This window comes from Tachysurus vachellii, chromosome 12 (assembly GCF_030014155.1).
Source record: "Tachysurus vachellii isolate PV-2020 chromosome 12, HZAU_Pvac_v1, whole genome shotgun sequence".
NCBI lineage: Eukaryota > Metazoa > Chordata > Actinopteri > Siluriformes > Bagridae > Tachysurus > Tachysurus vachellii.
This window is the reverse complement of record NC_083471.1, coordinates 23,842,602-23,862,669: the sequence shown is the minus strand read 5'-3', so window position 1 is coordinate 23,862,669 and position 20,068 is coordinate 23,842,602. Positions and strand designations below refer to the sequence as shown.

The window sequence follows — 20,068 nt, the reverse complement described above, 5'->3', positions numbered from 1 at the left end:
TAAAGGAGCAGAGCGTCGGGTCCGAGCCACCCGCAGCACGTACTTGTACTACAGTGTGATTGGAAGCGAAAAGGACGGAGAACGATACAAAACAGGTTGAGACGTGATGAAAGGATGGGTGTTTATTATTAGTGCATCTTTCTACACTCGATAAGGAGGATCTATGTAAATAAGAAAAGTAATCCAGCGCCATCCGGTGAAGTTTGTGTAATTAAGGTGGTCGTTATTTCTGTCAGGGATTAATGCAGGATTATTTGTTATGAAAAACAATTTCCAATCCTGTAGTTTGTTCTTGTTATTCGATTTTTTTTGATTTTGTGTTTCTATTCTTGACTATAATTTTTTTAGCCCAGATGGATTTTGTTTCTAGCCTGATTGGCCTGTTTTAACCCGGTTCTGTGTCTGACATCTTTTGGATCGATCACTAAGTCCAAGTTCTTTTTGGTCCTATTAATTTTATCCCTTTTTTTTAAATAATAATAATAAGCTATTGCATTTGCACCATACCACAAAATGTCTGCTTTTGTGACAACAACAAATAAATTTATCTATAAATGAATAAGAGGTATAGGGGGCTCAAGTGGTTAAGGCTCTGGGTTGATGATCAGAAGGTCGGGGTTCAAGCTAGAGTACTGCCAAGCTGCCACCATTGGGCAACTGAGTCAATCACTTAATCCTCCCTTATCCAGGGATGATGTATCTTATCTGCCCCTGCTCTCTGACCCCAACCTCCTCAGCACAGAATTCCACTGTGCTTTAATGTACATACCGTATGGTGACAATAAAGGCTTCTATGCCTCAATTTCATGAAAAGTTCACTATCTCCATCTTATTGTACATAAAATTCATGGTGTGCTTTTAGTGGAAAATAATCCACTGCTACACCACATAACGCCACACTGCACCACATAATGCCACAAATCATTGTTGATTAGTTTCCTCAAACAGCATAACACCAAGAGGTTTATTCCTTCCTTAATGTCTGTGTATATCATTTTACATGAACGTTTGTATAACATGTTTTACCCTAAAAAATATATATACAGCCACACTTTTTCCCTTGAGGTATAATATAAACATGCCCTCAGAAACACTACAATGTACCCTATTGATGTCCCTTTAATTAAACGAACAAAAAGACCTACCCTTGAGGCTACCACCTTGCTGATAAGCATAGGTACCTTAATATTTCCTTATTCTGAGCAGTCACAATGCCAACGTAGGAGACTTGGATTGTCCGGCAATATAAATAAATAAATAAATACATAAATATCTCAGCTTGTCATCATACTGCATACCAATGAGACTCTGGCTCCAGGTCCAGAATCTCCTCTAAATATCCTTGCTGGCTTTGTCGCTCCTCTTTTGTTGTTTATATTGACGGCTTGGCTCTTGCTCAATTTCATCTCTTTTAAATGGAAAGGTTGGGCTGCTCCTGATATGCGCTCACGCTGTGTTTGATGTGTGAAGGAGCGCTCGCACTTCAAAGGTGTAATGATTCCCACCGTGACTTCGAGTGAGACCGACATGAAAGTGACCCGTTGGAAAAAGCATCTGTGCGGGGTTAAATGGATTCCTTATGCTTCCTGACCCCTATATATATATATATATATATATATATATATATATGTATGTATACATATATACATATATATGTATATATGTATACATATATACATATATATGTATATATGTATACATACATATATATATATATATATATATATATATATATATATATATATATATATATATATATATATATATATATATATATATAGTATAGTGTGTGTATATATCAAAATAATCAAACATAATGTTATTGATATACATTCTCAGACAGGAAGCTGCATTACCTCTGTTAAACAGTGTTTAACACTGCCAATATTCGGTCATACATCATCATGACGCAGGCCGTTATTCATTCTGTCCATAGTAATCTGCAAGCTACACACACACACACACACTAGATCTTCCCCACACACACATACATACACGAGCTCCGGTCCACGTTCATACAAGCTCTTTATATAACACTCTCGAAAATCAATGCTAGCAAAAACACCCTGAACCCCTTGTGTGTGTTCTGCACTTTATTTTTAAACCTCTATGGTAACCTCGGTCGGTCTTGCATAAAGAGCAGACCTTACTCTTTCTTTCAAGATCTAAATACCACCGCAAAATGTATTTACAACGAGCCTTGAGAGTCTGTGAATGGGTCTAAGTGCAGCACTGTTTTTACAAATATTCTCCTTTCGCTTCTCTCTCTGCCCCTGAGGAAGAATAATTTTCTGGGGTAAGAGTGAATAAAAACATCTTTTTCCTCTTTACTGGACTGCAAAAAGTGAGCTGCTCAAACTGAACCAGTTACATATCTGTCAGCTTTATGCCAAAACACTAATGGAAGTCATTATCCATTCAAATCATTTGATACCGATGAGAAACCTCCATCTTGTTTTTAGCCATGACTTAGCGTTTTACCTGTGGCTCTTTGCCAGCTTTGTAAAAGCAAAACAACTCTCATAAATGACTCCATGTTACTAAATCATGTCCCTCATAAATACATGTTTTGTACATTAAAAGTCTCTTGGCAGTCAGTCTTACTAGGCTTCATTAGAGCTATTAGCAGATTAGCATTGGAAGCTAGCTGTGCTAGCTACAAAACACTCGACAACAGATTTCAAATTTCTTAAAGCTTCTGTCCAAGCTTCATTTTCCTTCCTGAGATTTTTACACACATTTAATGAGATCGAGAAATTAGAGATTCATGTCTAAAAGCTGAGATTATAAAATATAATACTTTAAAGGTTTTGTGTCTTTATGTCTATGGCAGAAAGTTGTTCCAGTTTTAGACCATGTCCTTTTATTTACTTTCATTCTTATTTACTTCACTAACTTTACTTACTACCTTTGCTTAATTACTTGCTTTAATTACTTTACTTTAAATACATTCTTTCTTATTTACTTATAATATTTACTTAATTACTTACTCATTTTACTCACCTACTTACTTACTAAGATTCTTTCTTTCTTTCTTTCTTTCTTTCTTTCTTTCTTTCTTTCTTTCTTTCTTTCTTTCTTCACCAAAATTACTTTCTTTCTTTCTTTCTTTCTTTCTTCACCAAAATTACTTTCTTTCTTTCTTTCTTTCTTTCTTTCTTTCTTTCTTTCTTTCTTTCTTTCTTTCTGCCTTAACCCATGTACTTTCTTTCTTTCTTTACTCACGTGATTACTGGGTTGGCTTGTATACTGTGTTTTAATATAAAGAGAAGTTTGAATCACTCTGTCTGTTTGGTCTCTGTACCAGCGTGATTGTGGAGCAGTGTGAATTATGTCCTTAACAGGAGGCTCAAACCCCACTCCTTTCTCATCACTCTGCTCAGTCATGATACTTTACGCACTGAAATCCAACCCTGTCCCGAAAATAATTCGTTTATTTTTACTGATTAAAAAAGGAAAATATTGAATCAGAAGATTTCTAAACATCGGTGTACCGGTAAAAAGGGTTAAGAGCGAAGACCGGTGCTAATAATTGAATTTATCCGTATGTAATAGAGCTCAAACTACAGAAATCGATTTCAGTCGCCAGGATTTAGGTCTTCTAGTTGCTATAATGCTGTCTTCACTAAACTAAAATCAGATCTGACATGACATGACAGCGCTTCTGGAAATGGCAAAACTCACTGCAGAAACTCAGCCAGGTGAAATTGTAAATAAACTTCCTGCTAAATTAAAACCTACATTCCATCCAGCATTTATTTCTTATTAATATATATATATATATATATATATATATATATATATATATATATATATATATATATATATATATATATTATTATTATTATTATTATTATTATTATTATTATTACAGCAAGATGCAGTATTGTGCCTCAGTGTGCATGGCTGAGATATGTGACGCGGGAGCAGTGAATAAAGCGAGACCTCCTTTGTTAGCACACGTCCTTATAATTACATGATGACAGAAGCCTGACTTTGAGTAGAAAGCTGTCTTCTGTCAAAAAAAAGCTCTAAAGAAGGATGAAAAAATTCTCTGAGCATCTCGTCGGAGCTGACAGACAGCAATGAGAGACAAAGAGAAAGAAAGAAAGCGAGCGAGAGGATGCCGTCGACCATCTTTATCATTTTGACTCTTAACTCCTGACAATTTATATGAGTAATCCAATTACTAAGGGATTTGACACCTTCTTAAAAGCAGGGCACCTAATGAATCAGCCTTCTGTGTTTGTTATGTAGAGTATAGCTAGTTATTTTAATACGTACCTCTGAGTCAGTCTATAAAACTGCCATCCGTCTGTTGACCTTAACGTGATTGACAGCGTTTGATTAACGAAACAACATACAGTCATATAGGGTGTGATATCAGTGTGACTATACAGAGACGTGAATCACTTATGAATCAAATGAATCAAATCAAAAAGCAGGTAAAAGGTAGTAAGAAACATGTATTTTTATATTTAGAAATAAATTCAAAAGGGTCCCTGAGCAAGGCCCTTAACCCTCGCTCTGGTGTATAAACTGAAATAAGACAACGTAAGTCACTCTGGATAAGAGTGTCTGCTAAATGCTGTAAATGTACATGTACTGCATTTCCTTGCTAAACAATTGTGTCCTGCATTTCATTGCTAAACAATTATGTACTTACAGAAAATGATACAGCAAACCGTAATCCTCATCTTTTTTTCTTTATTCTCTCTGGAAAAAAAATCTTGTTGAATTGACTTCATTCAAATTTAGTTTCACAACTGTGAATATGAGAAAAACGTAACGTCAATATCTACCTCAGAGAGCAGCATGTGCTTCTTGAGCTATTTGTTAATGCTAAGTTTTAGCAGCAGTAGCCTATTTAGCTGAAGACTAAAAGGTCTGTGAGGTAATGATAGCATACTCCGGTAAATTGTCGAGCTGAAAACATGTTCAGCAAAAAGAGAGTGTGTTACAAACTGTATCAATACATTTACAGAACATTTTAAACCAGTTAAGCTGTTTCAATCATTGGGAAATATCAAGAGTTATGCTAATTTTGAAGAAATAAAGATTGAACACCTGTGTATAAAAGTATAACAAACATGAAGCTTTTTTTGAGGAAAATACAACTTTTGAAGTAATCGATTAGCATCTTTTTGCATAGATGTCCTGTTTTTAGACTATTTTAATTTGTTATTCGGTGTGTTGTTTGTTAGCAATTCCTAGCTAGCTCTCAATAGAAAGCTGGGTCTAGCTTCAATTGAGTTGTACTTGCTTGCACTGTAGGTTGATTTGCAGCCAAATCACATTCCATTATGCAAATAACATGCGCCTCTCGTGAGATGGAGATAATGTGGGTGATTTTTAGACAGCTTATTGAGTTGAGGAAATTTTGTGTCTGAAGAATCTAAAGGAATAACCAACAACTAGTATACAAAAAAGATTGCAATGTAGCCACTTTAAATGGAAATGGAAATGTAGCTTATTATTACTGTTGCTCTGAACTGTTTTTCCCACTCGGTGTGATGTTTGTTGTGCGTGTTCAGTTAAAACATATGCTGTAAATGAGCCATGCTTGACCCCTACGCCTACTATCTGCTTAGCTCACTCGCACACTCATAGAGCAGACGCTCATGTAAATCATTCTTGCTTCATCACAGATCCTGGTTCCTAATTTAGTCCTGAGTTTCACATGATCTGTGTCTTTATGGGTTACTTCAGAGCTCTCCAGCATCTTTCAACATCCCAAAAACACTCCAGTAGTTATCACTGCCTTACAGCCAATGTTCCTGGGGTAGAGTCTGGTTTCACTGCCTCCCTAACCACAATAAAGCACATACTTAAGATGACCTGACATCCTAATGGACCATTCGTCCACTACAATAGTATATATATATATATATATATATATATATATATATATATATATATATATATATATATATATATATATATATGTGTGTGTTTGTGTGTGTGTGTGTGTGTGTTATATATAAAATATGTATGGGATTGGATTGATTTTATATATATATGTATATATACATATATATATATATATATATATATATATATATATATATATATATATATATATATATATATACATGCTAAAAGTGCTAGTTCAAGTATTTCAGAAGAGGTAGATCTTCACCCATCGTTTGAAGATAGCCAGTGACTCACCTGACCTGAGTATAAATCACCTGGGATGATCAGCAATTCATATTTTAAGTAGAATTAATTCTCTCTCTCAGTTTGGTTTTTTGTTTTTTTACACTACGAGAACCAAATCCGGTTTGCGCCGAAGGTCATTCATTTTTAATTTGAGCTGTCAAGTTGTAGCAACAGGAAGGAAAAACCGGTGGTGTTGGTGGAGTTAAATTAAAGAGGGTGAGGCTCTTTAGGAAGGAATGTTTGTGAATGTATGTGAATGTCTTCTGCAATACTGCTAGTGAAAAGATCAGGAAAAAAAGAGTCAGAAAAATCTCCAATCTCCAATTGAAAAAGACCACTTTCTTTGAGGAATATGACTTTGAGAATGACTCTAAGAAATAAGAAACAAGGCTTAGGACATATATAAAATTTGCACATTCTATTTAACACAGAATAGGTGAACACAATCAGATAACAAACCAATGGCTGGAATAAGGGGTGGAGACAGGACCATAGCAAAAAGAATGGCTCATGGGAATGTAAACAAAAGTGCATGGAGTAAATTACAACACAAACACTGCTCCGCTTGACATCTTTGCCAGTAGGTTTATTTTACTTCCCCTCTCGGGCAGTAAAGAAAATACGCACAGTGTTATTTACACAGTACTAATACATGTTAAGTGTACTTATGTGTTTCAACACAGAACTCGCTGTATAGTATAAGCAGAAGGGAGCAACGACAACACTTTTATTTTACATCTTAAGCCAAAATGTCATCTCTCATCTCTGGAAAAACATGAAAAGTTCAAAGCTTTTGTTTAAATGTCAGATTTCTTGTTTCTTTCATGTAGGTCAGTGATGATGCTTTGTCTAGGAATGAATATAGATGGAGTACATTCAGAGATGCAATACACACACACCCCCTAAACAGGGGTGATAACACTAAATTTAGATTTAGATAACACTAAATGTTGTAAATACTAATCTTTTAAATACTTCTTCATCCTTATGGCAAAAAATTAAAAATCAACATGTGCACGTGTGTGGGCGTGCACACGTGGAGGCGTACACGTGAGTGGGTGTGCACGTGTCAGCATCAAGCTGAGCTCAAGTTTCAAAGTCTTTCATTTGTACACTGCCTACAGCATACCGCATAAGTACGCTCCAGCCTGTTTGTGAGTTTACCTCATCTCAGTCTTCACCCAGAACAGAAATAAAAACATCAGCAAACATATTCTCAACGTTTTTACTCAAACTTTTCAATACTGCATATTATTGTAGCATCGGGTCGAATTCATTCAGCCTGCAGCACTGACTTCAACATCCCAGCATGATTTTGCATAACGTTCTCGCATCTTTATCTCATTATTGTTTTGGTGCCTTTTCTCAGCGTTTTATTTGTGTTCTTTTTCACTAGTTAGCAATAAACCTTGTCAGAGATTATATCCTGAAGATGCACTGGCAAATTGTAAGTGCGAGATCATGTCACTGCCTCATATATCTTATACTATAAAAAAAAACAATCTAATGTGTTGTGTATGTCTGGAGATCGTGTCCGTTCCTCATCTAGCATGTGGAGCAATAGCTGTAAAAACACTAAAATAAATAAATAAAAATAAATAAATCACTTAGTTTGTATCAGCTATCAACAGTCAGTTCTTTACTTTCTGATTTTTAGTTTGTTAGCAATAAAACACAAACGAACCGCTTCCACTGTTACAAACTTTCAACACTGGAAACTCCTTCCATAGGCATTAAATATCTCACAATATCAAACTTTTTTGTTTGTTTTCTCCATTACTTATCAGTCTTTGAGCATGATTGAGCTGTTACTATAGAAAAGCTTCTAAACACCTCCTAAACACCTCATGACCAATCAGATTTGAAAACCACAGCACTAAGGATATATATATATATATATATATATATATATATATATATATATATATATATATATATATATATATATATATAATGACAGAAATATCAATTTGCTGAAAGGCACCTTGCCGCACAATGAACGATGTGTAATGAGATTTAATTGCCTTCTAATCATCCGTGTGTGTGTGTGTGTGTGTGTGTGTGTGTATGAAGAGAAAGCCTCCTGGTTTAGTAATAAGCCCATGCTGGGATGAGCGCTGGCTAATCGTCAGCTGATTTAAACAGCAACACATGCTTCTAAAACACACACGGCAAGCTGCAATGCTGGGAAATGACACATTGTTTTCAAATTAAAAAGGAATGTTCATTGCATGCTTAACCAGATCTGACATTACAAAAATAACACACACACACACACACACACACATCCACCAGCTTTATAGTTTTGTCACTTTTGTGTACTTAGCTATCTTAGCTTAGCTCTTTTTACAAGATGGATTTTACCCAGGGGTGACAATAAACTCTGGCTCTTAATAATCTGACGTCTCACACTGTACATTCCTAAACTCTGCTTTAACTTTATTAACTTTACTTGCATATTTGCGCCACCAACAATCATGATTGGATAATCCTGCGCGCACCCTCTTTAAATATCAGTTTGTCTCGTGCTTTATCATCATTGAGGAAAAAACGGACAGATCTGCTTGCTTCTTTGCTCGTGAGCAGATATTGTTATTTTTTACAGCTTTCTAATCTTTTTAGGTCTTTTTAAGTTGACCAGGTGTTCGTAGATATCCAAAATCCGCAAATTATTCAGTGTAACGTATTTCCTCTTCGGTACGGGGTGCACTTCCACGGTGGTCAGTGTTTTAGCTCCTGAAGCTAACTCCTGAGCCGTTTTAAGTGTTGCTACGTCCCGGTTTTCATGCTCTGATTGTGTGCTAAGCACCTAGTCGTAACACCGCACTGTTTTAAACTGTAAACATTTGGCACTGTGATGTGAGGTAACACTGCAAAAAGCCATGCTAACTCCACTACAGACCAGGGCTTTATAACCCGGGTAAAAAACTGTGCTAACTTGACTACAGACCAGGGTTTTATAACCCAGGTAAAAAAACGTGCTAACTCGACTACAGACCAGGGCTTTATAACCCGGCTAAAAAAAACGTGCTAACTCCACTACAGACCAGGGTTTTATAACCCACATAAAAAAACGCGCTAACTCGACTACAGACCAGGGCTTTATAACCCGGGTAAAAAACTGTGCTAACTCGACTACAGACCAGGGTTTAATAACCCGGGTAAAAAAACGTGCTAACTCGACTACAGACCAGGGTTTTATAAACCAACTAAAAAAACGCACTAACTCGATTACAGACCAGGGCTTTATAACCCGGGTTAAAAACATTGCATCTAAATGACATGTGAGAAACTTTCCTCTAGCTGGGGTCAAAAGCAGCGTTTAGATCATGACAAGCCTTAAGTATATGTCATGCAAACATCTACCTGTGACTTTCTACCCTAAATCAGCCCTATGGTAAAGCATACTGTAGTCTAACCTCTAGTAGTATTAATATACAGTTGAACTACAGAAGTATACAGAAGTTCTACTTTAATTTGTTAGATTTATTAGAAATACTTTTATATCCATTTCAATACACTGATGCTGCTTTCTCAAAATGTTTACACATGAGTAAATTAACTCCCAAAATTGCTTTTCTTTCCTCTGGCTATTATAAGTCATGCAACTGAAACAAATCATTTTAAATGCATCTGATCACCAGCGCATACAAATCAGATGTGGGTCTGTTCAGGGATTCAGCATTTTCCCTGAAAAAAAAAGAAAAGATGCAAATAGGATATTATTTTTCTTGCTCCATTTTCGTTCCCCGGAGACATGAGGAACATGCCGGGGGTGAAGAGTCGAGTCTGACAAACACAGGGGAAACACTGTGTATGCGGCACAGTGGCAGTCAGAAAGCAGATCATTTGCATCTCTGCTTCAATGTCAGTTATTTATGCAGAGCTTTTCAGAAGTTAGGAATAAACTCATCGCGTTAAGAAACCTGATGATCTCAAGGTTATAAAATAATATAAGCTTTAAATATATTTTGTTCTTGTGAATCAGCAATGAGGGGGCACGGTGGCTTAGTGGTTAGCACAATCGCCTCACACCTCCAGGGTCGGGGTTCGATTCCCGCCTCCACCTTGTGTGGGTGGAGTTTGCATGTTCTCCCCGTGCCTCAGGGGTTTCCTCCGGGTACTCCGGTTTCCTCCCCGGTCCAAAGACATGCATGGTAGGTTGATTGGCATATCTGGAAAATTGTCCGTAGTGTGTGATTGTGTGAGTGAATGAGAGTGTGTGTGTGCCCTGCGATGGGTTGGCACTCCGTCCAGGGTGTATCCTGCCTTGATGCCCGTTGACGCCTGAGATAGGCACAGGCACCCCGTGACCCGAGGTAGTTCGGATAAGCGGTAGAAGATGAATGAATGAATGAATCAGCAATGAATGAATCGAAGTATCAATCAGTGAATGAATCAGTAATGCTCACTGAATGAATCGGTGTATGAATTAATGAATGAATCGGTGTATGAATCAGTTAATGAATGCATCAGTGTTGGAATCAGAAATGAATCAGTGAATGAATCAGAATTTTCTAGAACAGCAATTCTGACATTAGTTCCTACTGTAATTTAAATCACAGACATATATTAATCTGCTTACGCTAATAACATATTAGTATGTTATTTATTGTCACTAGCTACATCATTTAAGATAAAAATATATATTTATTAAACAACACTTTTAAAACAAAGAACAAAACAATTGTTTATTGTAATTCTTTATTATTATTGTTTATTGCAACATATAATCATATAAATAGTTAATGAATATCATAAAAATTAAATAAAAATAATATTACATAAAAATAAATTTAATTTTCATATTCAGATATAATGGCAATTCTATGTTGGTTCGTTAGCTACTTTTATTTATTTTTTTATTGTAAAAAGGTTTTAGCGCATTAAAATGTTAACAGACATAGCGATAGTTTGGAAACAAAACAAAAACTGTTGGGTACAGACTTAAAAAAGGGTCATATGACAGAATTTGTGGTATCATGCGCCAGTTATGGGAAAGGTGCCTGGAGAAGAATAGATGGCTTTGTGATTAATGTAATGGAGGCAACTATCCATCAGGGGAAGAACAGAGTGTCTATGTTTTCCAACACGCCATAAACCTGTGGCATAAGATGCTCCAAGGAATTACGGTATGCAGTTTCCTTGCCGCTACATTAGGCAGCCTGATATAATAACAGCACATTAATTGTTCTTTAATAGCTGTGCACATGGCATTGACTAACCCCAGAAGTTTCCTCCATTACTGTTTACTCCCTGCAACCTGTGTTGGGCTCAACGCCAGAACCAATGAATTTTTACAGCTGACCCGGGTCTGTTTTACAATAGTGTGTTGTTGGGTCTCTGAACATAATGAGGTCACATGAAGAGTCGACTCGACTCCTTAACCACAATTTTTTAAATATCACACTGTATCAATCTGTTTGTCTCTCTGTCTCTCTATTTATCTTTGTGTCTGTCTGTCTATTTGTCTGTCTGTCTGTCTGTCTATCTATAGATCTCTCTATTATTCTGTTTATTATCTGCCTATTTATGCGTCTGTCTATCTATCAATATGTCCACATATCTGTCTATCTACAGTAGAATGCAACAAAACGATGTGAAAAGAAAACATCTGCACTTTGAGTAGTCTCTGCAGCCCAATTAGTCAAATCTGAAGTCTCGTCGATGATGTTTAGGCTAAAATGCCATGCTATTAATATCAGTATCAGTGCTTCAAATTATGTTAAAACCAGGACGTAACATCGTAACAAAATCGGCTCCGAAACGTCAGGACGTGACACTGAAAAACGAGAGCGAGATCATTTTAATTCATTTCATCTCAAACAGTGAGAGGTGAGAGCACAATAGTATAAACTATAAATCATGGAAACGAGTCATATAACATTCTAAGTGTTGTATGCGTTCTGAACTCCAAGGCCTAAATGAGCGAGAGTAGAAGCGCAGGGACATTATGGAGTAAATCCGGCGCAGCGTCACATTTCAGGTTGCTGTCAGTGTGTTGAATCTGTTGGAGTTTCAGCTTGGAGGAGTTAATCTGTCACTGCTGATTTTTACTGCACTGCTTGAACTGCAATGATTTTTCAGTACATTTAAGTATTGACTTTTTTATTGAACACAACTTTCCCTCTGGTGTTTCTGCTGCCACTGACTAAATCTTTCCCAGTTTTTGGAAAGGAAATTAGCTTCAATAACTTATAAGGCAAAAAGAATAAATGATCATCTTTGAATCTACTCTAAAAAAACAGAAACAAATGAGTACCAAAAAAAAACCCCTGAGTCATCATCACGCTTCAGTTGTTGATTCTGTAAGAAGTTGTTCATGAAAAATGAGCTTCATCAGCGAGCACATGCAAACAGCTTGGGAGTCTGCATGCGTCTCTGGACTGCGCTGAAAGTTCCCGGAAACCTTTAGCCTAATTATGTGTCTCCTTTTCAGCAGCAGTCATTCATTACCCAGCACGGGCGCTCAGGCTTCACTGCAGGTTCCGTGTGCACTTTTCTGCCAACTGGATCGCAGGAAAATGCCGTCTACTGTGTGAATTGTAAAGCTTTATACACCATATAACTGCTCCAGTTAAGCTATAACAACCTGGAAATGTTATCACATGACTTCACTTAGATACAGTGTGACTCAGTCAATCAATCAATCAATCAATCAATCAATCAATCAATCAATCAATCAATCAATCAATCAATCAATCAATCAATCAATCAATCAATCAATCAATCAATCAATCAATCAGTCAATCAATCAGTCAATGTGCCTGAATCTCTATCTATCTATCTATCTATCTATCTATCTATCTATCTATCTATCTATCTATCTATCTATCTGTCTGCCTGTATCTATCTATCTATCTATCTATCTATCTATCTATCTATCTATCTATCTGTCTGCCTGTATGTCTGCATCTATCTATCTATCTATCTATCTATCTATCTATCTATCTATCTATCTATCTATCTGTCTGCCTGTATGTCTCTATCTATCTATCTATCTATCTATCTATCTATCTATCTATCTATCTATCTATCTATCTATCTATCTATCTATCTATCTATCTGTCTGCCTGTATGTATCTATCTATCTATCTATCTATCTATCTATCTATCTATCTATCTATCTATCTATCTATCTATCTATCTGTCTGCCTGTATGTCTGCATCTATCTATCTATCTATCTATCTATCTATCTATCTATCTATCTATCTATCTATCTATCTATCTATCTATCTGCCTGTATGTCTGCCTGTATGTCTGCCTGTATGTTTGCCTGTATGTCTCTATCTATCTATCTATCTATCTATCTATCTATCTATCTATCTATCTATCTATCTGTATGTCTGCCTGTATGTCTGCCTGTATGTCTCTATCTATCTATCTATCTATCTATCTATCTATCTATCTATCTATCTATCTATCTATCTATCTATCTATCTATCTATCTGTATGTCTGCCTGTATGTCTGCCTGTATGTCTCTATCTATCTATCTATCTATCTATCTATCTATCTATCTATCTATCTATCTATCTATCTATCTATCTATCGAAATGCCTGTCGGTTAATAGTTAATAATAAAGATATTAATTTTTTTATATTTATATATGACTGTCTATCTCTCTGCCTGTCTCTCAATATGTATGCCTAGCATTTGTCTGTCTGCCTTTCTGTTTATCTATCTATCTATCTATCTATCTATCTATCTATCTATCTATCTATCTATCTATCTATCTATCTATCTATCTATCTTTAATTTCTTTTTTCTATCTAGATTTCAAAAAAGAGCCCAACTTTCCTCACTATATGTAAGTCAGGGTGTTCTCTGGAGCTGCATCAACTAACGTTGTTCTCTGGAGCTGCGAAACTAACTAAGTGTTCTCTAACGCGTACTCCTATCAGTTCTCTCGGCACCTCCATCCTTCTACGCATGACTGCAGCTGCTTCTCCATGTCCTACAGCATCGTATGAAATTACTGCATGATCCGTGTCTTTCCAACATGTGCTAGCTGACAGGGAGTTCTCTCTCACACAGGAAATAAAATCCTCCACGCTCATGTGAACCCCCTCATCGGACAGGAGAGAAATGCAGCTTCAATCACGGCTGCTGTTCCACCTCTGCCACCTCTGCCAAGCGCTTTAATCAAGCTCGAAACAAGCTCAGTGCCTGATCATCACGGTGCCAGTGGAATGCCATGTGGAGCTCGTGGCCAGGTGCATGCAACATCTGGGAATATCCTCAGAACAGCAAACACTGCCAATCACCAGCGTGTTACCGGCATGGCATGAGCCGACTCTATTTGCAGTGTAGCAATGAAATAAGCAGCTGCAGAACAACCGGGATTTCACTTTACTTAATAGAGTTTCATCTGAAAGTGCCAGCTGAGTGTTGAATAAAATCATTCAAAATGGCTGCAAGCTACTTTTATTTACATCATTTAACGCAGTATTAAACATTACATCAGACTGGCAACATCAATCCGATATCTGACCTGAGATTAAAGTTAATCAACTAAATCAACTCCTGATCTGTTCTCTTACCCCATAATAAATTTCCCAAGCTTCTGACCAGCTACGATGAGGGATCACCTAAGTCCATGCTGAAATCTCTCTGATTTGACTCGATTTAGCAAAGTAAACAGTCAGCACTTTTACATCTCCGGTTCCATCGTCCTGAAGTCAATGAGGTTTTAATTTTGGTTAAATGTCTTATTTAAAAGGTCTGTGGTGTCTGAAAAACAAGCTGAAGATATTTCCTTGCTTTATTCTACAACACTATCCGTAATCCTCCACTCGTGATTATTTAAAGCACGGACGTGTCTTAAAAAAAAAAAAAAACAGTTGGCAGATTACAGGTTAGAGGTTAGAGCTGTATGAGACATTAAACGTCATCACGCTAAACAGGAAATCTCATATCCTTTAGCCTGGTTGTGTTAATACTAATAAAACACATCCAGATCTATGAGGGAACGTTATGTTTAAAGCTTCATAGTGATGATGTAAAGTCGTGATAATGGTGGAGTTTGCTTATAGCTTTATAAACTTTATAAGCTTTTTACTTTTTATTGTATTTAGGCTTCAGACTTCAGGAACGCCGTGTGTTCGTGGAGATAATCGTGATGAAACAAACATGTACGAATCATAAACTATTCTTGATCACAGTTTATTTTCTGCAGCGATCCAAAAGCCAGTGTAAAAACCCTATGAGCTTTTTGTCAAGGGGTCCAGAGTGAGGATCATATTTTTTAGTTGGATGACAAAAATACCTCGTCTCTGCAGCACTCTGTTGCTTAGTACTCTGTTCTCCATGTTGTTTTTTCCCCACCTGGACACCAAGATGCTACCTGAGTGCTTAGCTTCTTGATAATTTAAAAGCTTTTATTTAAAAAGCTGTAAAATAATCTTGCTCACCTAACTAGCATGGTTACTTACACTAGCGATGAAGCTTCATAGCGAGTTTTGTGTTTTCTTGGTATTTTAACACACCATTGTTTTACTTTCTGGTTTTTCTTTCATTTGCTATCATTAATCATGATGTTCATTCAGATTGAGGCTCATTTACTCAGTAATGTACACTACGCATGTTTCTCGTCATTTTACACGATTTGGTATACCGATGCCAATATTCGTTATTGATATTGATGAGACGAGCCCTAGAGACAAAGCCCTTTACGGTTATTCGTTATCATAAATTTACCGAACCTTGTATCAGACAAGGTTTTGGTTATGATCCACTGACTTTTATGCTCTGATGGTATGTGAAGTGCGACATTACACATAAATGTTTTGCATAATTTGGAACTCTTGTGTTATCGTGGTGTCATTGACATGAATCGGCATTTTATTGTATCCAAAAGGTTAGACATGAGCATCCTTACAGTATATAAAGTGATCTATTAACAGACCAACACCTCATATTCTATACTATTCTATTTTATACCATACTATTCTATTCTATACTACTCTATTCTGAAGCACTAGACAGAAATATAAGAGCTTATTAAACCCTATGAGCAAAAATAACTGATTTATTTTTGACGCCTGTGAAAGAGCGTTTTAGCTCCGCTGTCTTTCTCTCTTCCATATCAGACTGCGCTAATCCGCTCTTGAAGTGTGTGTGGGTATGTGCCTGCCTTTGTTTGTGTGTTAGTGTGCCTCTTCTTGACAGTGTTTACAATTTGCCTTGCACATCAGAGGATGCGCTGCAGCTGTATGGAGCTGAATCCTGATGCAGGTGTTTGAGACACAAGTGTGTGTGTGTGTGTGTATGTGTGTGTGTGTGTGTGTGTGTGTGTGTGTGTGTGTGTGTGTGTGTGTGGTAGCCTGACAAGATGGTTTTGTTCATCACGCTGCCCGCTGTAATAGCCTGTCACCTCAGAGTATCACTAAGCACAAACCCCTCCCCTGCTTATGGTTTATATTGGAACCAGCCACAGATGACACATTTCCCTTCATTTAAAAGCTGTACGTCAAAATAACATATTCACACGTCATTTCCTTACATTTCTAGAGACAGCACGCCTTACAAGCGTATTCTTGTTTAACATAAACGCTCTACAGACTTGGCCTGTTTATGATCAAGGTGAGACTTAGCTTTATTAAAGGCATGAGTCATAAAGCTCATTTCAGTACTGACTAACCGATTTCTAATCGCAACAATCTTTTCTTCCTGACAAACTTTCCAAGTACAGAAGTCTAGAAAACCTACTGAATAAAAGGATAATGAGTATCAAACACCTTGCTCTTATAGACTCCTCCCAAGTCAATAATGATTTGAATTATTGCTTTAACCTTGAAGAAAATCGATAGACTAGAGCTGAAAATTGGAATTGAAATTGATTTAGCTGCTTCTCACACACACACACACACACACACACACACACACACACACACACACACACACACACACACACACTTCACTGTATATCTTAAAGAAAAGAAGAAGGAAAAAACAAAGAGAATAGAACAATGTCCCTGATCATTTGACTTAAACGATGAAATGATGGAAAAAAGTTCTAATATTTAGAGTTACTTCAGACCAAAGGTTTGCTCATTCGTATCAAGTTCCAATAAAATACAGAAAGGTGGAAAGCCTGATCCGATCCCGGTGGATTTTTCCACCAATTACGAAATTAGACTTGAAATGGTGACTCGGAAAGGAAAAAGATTCACAGTGAAAATAAAATAACGATGAGAAATACCATCAGCTGCTTGATAAAAAATAATAATCCATTATACCTTATATGCAGCAACATGTCTCATAACAAGATATATGAGCGGAGACCTCCTAATATAGTTAATAATAATAATTATACTTATGAAAATGAATTTTTTCCAGAAAAATTAAATTTTTTTTATTATACACTGATTTATTCTGTGGAAAATAAACACAGAGAACACATTAACAGGTGCTCTGAGACTGATAGATGCGCTTCATAGTGCTTTATGAGTCGATCTTGTCTTATTGGAGTTACATGTAGATTTAGATTCCTAATAATAATAAAAAACCAGAGGTGACAGTGTCGAAGGAAAAAACAAAAAAACTCCCTAAGACGACAGACAGGGATGACTAAGAATCAACGACAGGTTGTATTCGAACTCAGCTTTCTGGTGCGTTATGCTCATCAGATAAAGCTCTAAAGACCTAGTGCCCAGGGAGCTCGGACTCACCCTCCAGTTCATCTTCAGGTAGGTTGACCGGTGTCCCGTACGAGAGGATGTCCGGGATGGTGCAGATCCCGCGGTACATCAAAGTGGAAGTGACTGGGTGCATGGGCATGTCTGCGCGCAGTCCCGATCTTCATATATGACCTCAAAGTCCGCGCCGCGACAACTTTTCCTCCACTTCCTCTTCAACGCTGCTCAGTGCAGCCACTCCGCAGACGAGGAGAGTGCAGACAGAACAAACCGAGTGGCTCTCCTCCTCTCCTCGGTGGAGAACAAGGCGCACAGAGCTCTGAAGCGAGGGACAATAAGGCGCATTCCTCTCACACACGGCGCGCGCTGTAGAGCTGTCCGCGGTCCTTACGCGCCGCGCGCGCGACGATCCTGAAATAACAAACTGTTTTCATCGCTAGGATTAATCACTAGCGTCTATTTTTATTCACGTTGGCTCTGAATACATAGTTACCTGCTCAAGGTGACTGAGGTGCGCATCACTGGAGTTGTTTTTTGCAATACCGTTTTCTCACTCGTTGCCAAGGCGACGCGTGAAGGCGGTCCTCTTCTATTACCATATTGCCTCTTATTAGCCACTGGATGCACGCAGTTGCTAACTTCTCACCCTTTTTTTTTTGCACAGTCACAAACGCTAAAGATAAAGATTTTCAGCTGGATTAGTGCTAAATAATTCTTCTACACCAAAGCTGTGGATGTTCCCACATGGATACGCTAAAGATTTGTTATTCCCATGAAAAAAATATGTACACTTACTTCTGTGGATAATTTCATCTGGACAGTAGATTTGTACCTAAAATCTGCTGCTGTAATCATGTACAATCAGCCAGGACTCTTACTTAGCAGTCTGATCATTCTGAACACCGTGTCGCCAATCCATCACTGAACACCATGTCACAAATTCATCACTGAACATCATGTCACCAATCCATCACTGAACACCATGTCACCAATCCATCACTGAACACCATGTCACCAATCCATCACTGAACACCATGTCACCAATCCATCACTGAACACCATGTCACCAATCCATCACTAACATCATGTCACCAGTCCATCACTGAACGCCATGTCACCAATCCATCACTAACATCATGTCACCAATCCATCACTGAACACCATGTCACCAATCCATCACTAACATCATGTCACCAATCCATCACTGAACACCATGTCACCAATCCATCACTAACATCATGTCACCAGTCCATCACTGAATGCCATGTCACCAATCCATCACTAACATCATGTCACCAATCCATCACTAACATCATGTCACCAATCTATCACCGAACACCATGTCATGAATCCATCACTAACATCATGCCACTAATCCATAACTGAACACTATGTCACCAATCCATCACTGAACACCATGATAAATAATCTGTCACTGAACACCGTGTCACCAATCCATCACTAACATCATGTCACCAATCCATAACTGAACATGATGTCACCAATCCATCACTGAACACCATGTCATGAATCCATCACTAACATCATGTCACCAATCCATAACTGAACATGATGTCACCAATCCATCACTAACCTAACATAATGTCACAAATCCATCAACTGAACACTATGTCACCAATCCATCACTGAACACCATGATAATAATCTGTCACTGAACACCGTGTCCAATCCATCACTAACATCATGTCACCAATCCATAACTGAACATGATGTCACCAATCCATCACTGAACACCATGTCATGAATCCATCACTAACATCATGTCACCAATCCATAACTGAACATGATGTCACCAATCCATCACTAACCTAACATAATGTCACAAATCCATCACTGAACGTTATGTCACCAATCCATCAATGAAGGTCATGTCACCCATTCATCACTGAGCATCATGTCACCAAATCAATCATTGAACATCATGTCACCAATTCATCACTGAACAATTTTTGGAAACCCCAAAAAGACAACATGCAGACAGTGACCGTAATCCTGGATCTGTGACAGTAAGTTGACAGTAATCCTGGATCTGTGATATCTAAACTATATTATTGTATACTATAATTTCTACTCAGAACTAAGGACTAGTTGGTGTAATTTGGAAGTTTCTGGAACAATGTGAACAATCTGAATACATCCAATCCAGGAGTAACACATCTGCAGTCCAATCGAGTGCAGATGTTAGCTCGCTCTCAATCGACTGCATATTAATTTTACATTTACATAATTTAATTTGGCTGATGCTTTTA

General features: G+C 37.4%; 1 protein-coding gene across 1 annotated transcript in view; it reads right to left on the bottom strand.

The window, feature by feature from the left end:
- Positions 1–18,173, bottom strand: part of LOC132854970 (calcium-binding protein 7) — a 29,859-nt gene extending 11,686 nt beyond the window's left edge. Inside the window, exon 1 of the mRNA XM_060883654.1 lies at positions 17,832–18,173. Within this exon, the coding sequence (XP_060739637.1) occupies positions 17,832–17,940 (109 nt within the window). The 5' untranslated portion in view covers positions 17,941–18,173. The remainder of the gene's footprint in view (positions 1–17,831) is intronic.
- Between the last annotated feature and the right edge of the window lie 1,895 nt (positions 18,174–20,068).